The sequence below is a fragment of the Lutra lutra genome, chromosome X (assembly GCF_902655055.1).
Source record: "Lutra lutra chromosome X, mLutLut1.2, whole genome shotgun sequence".
Taxonomy (NCBI): Eukaryota; Metazoa; Chordata; class Mammalia; order Carnivora; family Mustelidae; genus Lutra; species Lutra lutra.
In genome coordinates, this window is record NC_062296.1 from 75,677,463 (window position 1) to 75,684,875 (window position 7,413).

The following is a 7,413-nucleotide window of genomic DNA, read 5'->3' on the forward strand; positions in this document are numbered from 1 at the left end:
TAGGTGCTCATTAAATCTGTTAGAGCAAAACGTTTCCTCAAGAGAAGAGAAAAAGACATCAGCTCTCTTCAGCTTTTTTCACTCATTTAGCAGCTTTAACTGTGCAATCAATAATCTCTCTCACAGTAACAGACTCCATTTATCATATTCAGTATTCATATAAAAAACATTATATATATATTTTAACATTCCTTCCTTGCTTCACTAGATAAAACATGTACGAATGTCTCTGGTTTACAAAGTTCAGTTATAAGGTCTGAGGGACAAATTCAGTATCATGAACATTTAAAAGTGTAATGTGTCTTTAGAACTGTTCTTCATACCATCATACCCATACAACTACAAATGTTGATATTTAAGCCTGTGGAGATTATGCTCTGTGTAGGCACAAACCACTACTGAATATAAATTATTTTCAGTAAGAAAAAAGAGCTATAATTTTTCTTAGTTATAAGAGATATGTCAGAAGATGAAAATAGGGAAAAGCTAATCAAATTGCTTACAATTCTCATCCTGAGAAAGGTGAATCAATTTAACACTATGCTCTGAATACTATAAAACTCGTTTAGGAAAGCACTGGAAAATAGATAAATTCCAGTGCAGACCTACTGGTTTCAATCATATTTCATATTAAGTTGGCAAGGCAGAGCAAACAGTTCAGTAATTCCAATGCTCCTTCTACCGAAAAAGGCCCACATGTTAAGGATCTATAGGATGGCCTCCGGTTCTGGTCTAGTAGTCTGGCAGAATAAGTTAATTGGAAAAATAAGTTTTTAATTTCTCTGGCCCAAACAAATTTCTTTGCTGACCAGATGTATTGTCTCTATAGTTTGTTCTTGCAGATTCCCCTCCTGTTCAATAAATGTAGCCCAGACAGTGGTTTTGAAGGATTATTATTCTGCTGCCCAGGTGGACTGGAAATCCAGAATTCTTTATCATAATTTCTTGGTAGACATCACAGACATTTAGGAAAAACTCTAGTAATTTTAATGCAGCTTGGGAGTAACACATGAGCTCTGGGCTACCAATTCAGTCTACGTTTACAAAACAAAGACTGCAAAGTACAAAATGATTACAATCAGTAGTATTGTTTTTACTGTTAAATATGCTTATATCCTTTTAGCTAGCAAGTGTGTTAGAATGAACTTGATAATTTTAGTTCAACTTAGACACCAAAGTATAACTTGGATACTCTACATAGCAGCTAGCAAATATGCGGGGCCTCTGAGATTAAATTGTGATTAAAATTGAAAGGCATAGGGGCGCCTGGGTGGCTCAGTGGGTTGGGGCCTCTGCCTTCGGCTCAGGTCGTGATCCCAGGGTCCTGGGATCGAGCCCCGCATCGGGCTCTCTGCTCGGCGGGAAGCCTGCTTCCTCCTCTCTCTCTGCCTGCCTCTCTGCCTACTTGTGATTTCTCTCTGTCAAATAAATAAAAATATATATATAAAAAAATTGAAAGGCATAACTAGAAATAACCATGTTCCTTTGTCCTTTTGATTTACCTGTTAATGCCTTTTTTGGTTTTCAAAAGACCCCTTTTGAAGGACTTGAGGGAAAAAAGTAACTGTAATTCAGGGGCAATTAAGACAGTGTGAGCATTTTAAAAGGCCAGAGATTTAAACTTCGGGACAATTAAACGATTTTTTTAATCAATGCGACTCATTGGGAATTTTGACCACAGGTGTATTTTCTATATTTATAAATATACATAAGACAGGGCCTTTAAGTGTGCCCCCGGAAAAAATCTAACTTGTAATGTATTTCTTCTCAGTATCACACCTTGGTATAATTATTTAAATCATCTCAGTCAGCATATCACGATTATTACTGCATGACCGGTAATTAGATTAGGATTTAACTCATCCTTTAGTGGGTTTTAATCTATCATGTAAATTATCATATGGAACTGTTTACTATAAGGAAGTTACTGTTATTACACAAAGATCTGGGTTGAGAGCAATACAGCTTTGAAAGTTTAAGTGTTTACTCAAGTTTATATATTAGAGGGTGGTAGAGCTGTGAGTAGTAATCAGTTATTCTGATTACAACCATTGTTCTGTTTTCTGTAACACTGGATGCTTCTACTTGAGTCCACGGGGCAACTGCGCTATACTGTGAAAATTCTCAGGGTCCAAATAAACCCTTAACTTAAAATTATAGGGACAGATTAGGGACAGAATTCATTTTCTTTCTTTACCAATATAACAGGTGAGGCTGGTCTTTTTTTTTTTTTTTCTTAGCTCTACTTTGAACAGAATAGCTGTTTTCCCTAATTTTTCAGGCTTAAGGGACCAAAGTCTCTTCTAGTTGACTATCCAGACAAAAACCAAAGGCTCTGGCTGAAACTAAGGGATCAGCACAGTATTTATTGAGTCTTGAAGGGGAGAAAATTATACCATCTGGAAATATGCCTCTGAAGCTGGTTTGTTTTTGTTTTTGTTTTTTTTTTAATTTAAGTAACCTCTACACCTAACATGGGGCTCGAACTCATGACCCCAAGTGAAGAGTCTCATGCTCTTCTGACTGAGCCAGCCACGAACCCCACCGAGCAGGTTATTTTTAAGAAACTGCAGACACAGGAGCAGCTCTGAAAGCAGAGTAGAAGTTACACTTCATCATGAGAAATCTACATTTATAAAGGAAATCTGCATTTGTTCCAGCGTCTCCCTCTCCACCAGGAAGAGAACGATTAAATCTCTAGAAACTTTCACCAACAGAGAAGGCAAGGACTTACACCTGCAGAACAACCACACTCTTGCTTTTTGTGTTTTTCCCAGTAACCTCCCATAACTGGCTCCTCCACTCCCAACATATTCCTTTGCGGGAGATGGTAATTAAGGTGGTGGCTCAGGCACCTGGGTGGCTCAGTTGGTTAACTGACTGCCTTCAGCTCAGGTCATGATCCCGGGGTCCTGGGGGTCCTGGGATCGAGTCCCACATCAGGCTCCCCCTGCTCTGTGGGAAGCCTGTTTCTCCCTCTCCCTCTGCCTGCTACTCCCCCTGCTTGTGTTCTCTCTCTCTCTCTGTCAAATAAATAAAATCTTAAAAAAAAATAAGGTGGTGGCTCTAGCCATTTTGGGGAGTTACTCAGTTTTACTGAGTTTCTCCCATGTATGCAGGAGGTATATGTATTATTAAATTAATGTTTGCTATTCTCCTGTTAATCTATCCTTTTATTATAGGGTTTTAGTGAAGAGGCATCTCAGCCAAGAACCTGGAAGGGTACTGGAAGGAGATAATTTCTCCTCCCCTACAACCTCTCTGATACACCAGAAACTGTACAAGATTCTGGAATACATAAAGACTAAGACACAATCTTACTGCTACTTTAATAAGTAGGATGATCAATTTGTCCCTATTTGCCTGACATATTCCCAATTAGGAATGAAAGCTCTACTTCCTGGGATCCTTGTCAGGTTTGGGCAAACAGGGTGGTTGGTCACCTAATTTCAAGGAGTTGTTGGTCAAGACTAGAGTCGTACATGAAAACAAGCAATGAGATAGCAACGAAGTGTTTAATGGTAAAATACTAGAAGTACAGTAGAAACAAATCACAAAACCTTTCACATTAATCCATCAGGTCCATATTAGTGCAGGTCTCTTAAAATCATGTCCTTTCTAGCCTCGACAATGTCTCCAAGCTCACCTGCACTAAAATTAACTCGTTACTTCATTTTCTTTAACATCTGGGGCTGCATTTCCTTAACGTTATCAGGTCATCTTCACTGTTATTGTTTTTAATAAATTTCTGGGCCAGTTCACTTTAGCAGAGGCCTGGAAGCACTTAAGAGAAGTTCCTTGAATGAATGACTCAGCATTTCGAATATCTGTTTGTCCACAACATAGATAAAGTATGTTGGACAAAGTCCATCTTTGTTCAACATAATACAGGAGGGCAATTTTTATGAGTGTTTCCTGATTGTGAAGTACGCATCAAGCACTTAAGTTTCCTCAATTAATCTCCATAAGCACTAAGAAAGAGAATGAATATTATGATTATCTTCATTTTATAAAAATGCAAAGCAGGCAAATAGAACTTAAGTAACAAAGTCACTGGTCTGACACAAAGAAATTCAGCTCCAGGTCTGTTCTACAACAAATCTTATGACTATACCATGCTGCCCCTGGCCCTCAGTGTATTGAAAAGCTTGGTACCTAGAGGTTATCATGATAGGCAATAAGCAGTTTCCAAAAAGCAAGCATTTGCCTACAGAAACCTACTAGGAGAAACTGGATACCCCAAGAGTTGGATGGACATGGCTATTTGGAACCTAGGACTAGGAATTTTTGACATTAAGTCAATCATCCACAACACCTTCGTTGGCTATAACTATTGCAATTCATACACAAACCTAAGAACACAAAATGAATAAGAAAACATTTCTTTTGGAGACCCAGCCTGAAATCCAGTAGCACTGCAAAGAAATGAGTAGAAAGAACCCCCTTTAAGAAATTCCAAAACTGCCTTCAAGCCATCCCAAATAAATATGCAATTTAAGTACAAAAATGACTACAGTGCAAGCAAGGCTTCAAGGCAAATTGCTTTTCCCCCAGATCCAAACAGCAACCCAAGCATCACCTACATACAAAGAAATTCTAAGGCTGTCACTGCTTAAGGTTGAGATGAGAGTATCAATCACCAGGAGAGAAAGGGTGAGATACACAGTCACCAAAAGATGATCAGATTCAGACAAACGGGAGAACCAGAATGGGACAGAATCACCAGTATGGGGGAGAACAAAGACTTGTTCTCAGTAAAAAAAGAGAGAAGGACACTTTCAGAATTAAGGCACAAGGTTCAAGTCAAGCAAGCAGCTGTGGATGAGAAACTAAACAAAAGACACTGGTGAGGCAATGTAGCCCTCCAAAGTTGTCTATGCGATATTAGTTTTCTTTGACAATAAGTTTTTAGAGTTGCAGTACAAACCCATGATGTATGAAATCTATACTTAAGATTTAGGCAGACCCAGTTTGTGACCTATTTTACAAAGATTACAGAGTAACAGTATTGTAAATCTAGGTAAGAAGCTAATTAGTCACCATAACTATCTTGGGTAGTAGGTACTGTATATTTCCCAAATGTCTATTTTCTTTTTTTTCTTAATTTTATTTATTTGTCAAAGAGAGAGAGCGCATGCACAAGCAGGCAGAGGCAGAGAGAGAAGCAGGCTCCTGGCTGAGCAAGGACCCCAATGCGGGACTTGATCCCATGACCCTGGGATCATGACCTGAGATGAAGGCGGCGGCTAAACTGACTGAGCCAGGCAGGCATCCCCCCAAATGTCTATTTTCAGTTAATTCAGTAGTTAATTCAGTAGACACCATAGCTCAAGAAGGATTCCATTCGCTTGCCTGGAATTAAAAAAATCATGACAATCTTGAAAATAAGTACATATTTCCTCAATAGAAATCGTTTTCTTCAGTGAATTTAAAACCATGAGAGACTATGGACTCTGAAAAACAATCTGAGGGTTTTGAAGGGGCGGGGGGTGGGAGGTTGGGGGATCCAGGTGGTGGGTATTGTAGAGGGCATGGATTGCATGGAGCACTGGGTGTGGTGCAAAAATTATGAATACTGTTACGCTGAAAAAATAAAAAATTTAAAAAAAAACTATGCTTAAAAGTAGAATCAACATGTCATTAAAAATAATAAATATCTTTATACTACAATAAAACTAATTCAAGATACAAATTGTTAACATATAGCACACTTGGGAAACCACTGCTAGATAGTAGTGATAGTACTGACAGTAGTGAGAGTAGATAAGTAGTAGTAGTAAAATTTAGCCCCAGTACATGGCGGGATTAATCTACTTTTTTTTTTTTTTTTTGGAAAGGCATCTTGACTGAAGAAAGTCAAACATATTTACTGACATCAATTAGCAACCATTATAGTTTTATAGCAAAGAAAGCCAGGTGACAGCAAAAATAAATCAGCACCACCAGCTTGATTGCAAGTTTCCATTCAGAACAGCTGATTTTTCAACTGCCTACGTTTTTACAACAAACCTAAAGCAACAGGACCAAAAGAAATAAATTAAAATTCTCATTAGAAAGATTTAATATGTGCGTGTATTCGCCTATACTTTACTACTCTTTTTGACCTTAATATGGTCTTAAGAACGTAACAGCAGATTGCATTTGTAAAACAAAACAACAGACTTCATTTTAACACTACTCATTAATAAACTTTCTTTTGTACTTTGGAAGTAATGGATTAATTACCTTCTTAGAAATCAATTCATATCTCTTCTTCTTGGGTCTCCTCTTTGACAGGCTCATAAAATCCAAGAGAAGCTCTTCACCACCAGCTTCTCCATACCCATTCTATTAAGCAGAACGTTTGTGAAATTCTTCCATTAGCCCAATTCACAGGTGGGGCCCACGGTTTCTTTTGTGGCAGTTCAAAATCCACACAGCCAGAAATTGGGCAATTTGGAGGTAATTTTACAGAACTTTGCACGAAATATCCCGTAGCACCATAGAGGAAGACTTTCCTTGTGTGTAAAGTCACCTTCCAACCTCTTGGGCACTAGAGCGGCACAGCAAACAGGAACCCGGGTCCGCACCAAAACGCTCAGTTACACAGAGCCTGCAAAGCCCACCCAGCCCTGGGTGAGCTCCCCAATCCTGTGGGCCTTGGCCTGCGCGGAGCTAGTGTGAGCCTGGGCGGGGCGACTATGAGCCTGCGCAGAGAACTTGGGCTCACGTGGTTGAGCGCAAACAAACGCGGGCAAACACAGGAGAGTGCGTGCTGTCCTCCACAGCTGACAGAGCTGTCTTTCATCTTTCTCTTTCCCTCCCAAGTCTATGATATTTGGGAGTAGAGGAATAATGTTATTAGGCACTAACCTCAAGAAATGTACTTTTTCAAATTATCTTTGTTGCTCCTAATGTATCAGTTATAAATTGGGTTGCCAGCTTTAGTAAATAACAATACAGGAATGCCAATGTAATTAGTATCTCAGGTAATAAAAGAATAATTTATTTAGCATAAGCATACTCTGTGTAATATTTGAGGCATACTTAGGTCAAAAATAATTCCTTTTTTTTTTTTTTTTTAAATCCGGGCATCCTGTATTTCATCTGGCAATGCTACTTACCAAGTTAATGGTCTTGTTAGAGTATCGTTATCACAACCAAAAAATTTTGCTTGGAAACAGTGACTCGAGGTCCTGGTTGACTGCATTGCCTTGCATTCTCAGTGATCTGATTGTCAATTAATGATGCCCAGCCACAAGACTGCATTTGTAGGGGCGCCTCAGTGGGTTAAGCCTCTCTGCCTTTGGCTCATGATCCCAGGGTCCTGGAATCAACCCCCCCCCCCAAAATTGGGCTCTCTGCTCAGCAGGGGGTCTGTTTCCCCCTCCCCCTCTGCCTGCCTCTCTGCCTACTTGTGATCTCTCTCTCTGA

The 7,413-nt window shown here is 39.3% G+C and overlaps 1 protein-coding gene across 1 annotated transcript in view; it reads right to left on the reverse strand.

Annotated features, from left to right (window-relative positions):
* Window positions 1–6,598, reverse strand: part of IL1RAPL1 (interleukin 1 receptor accessory protein like 1) — a 1,432,909-nt gene extending 1,426,311 nt beyond the window's left edge. Inside the window, exon 1 of the mRNA XM_047716257.1 lies at window positions 6,226–6,598. Within this exon, the coding sequence (XP_047572213.1) occupies window positions 6,226–6,282 (57 nt within the window). The 5' untranslated portion in view covers window positions 6,283–6,598. The remainder of the gene's footprint in view (window positions 1–6,225) is intronic.
* Window positions 6,599–7,413: the final 815 nt, after the last annotated feature.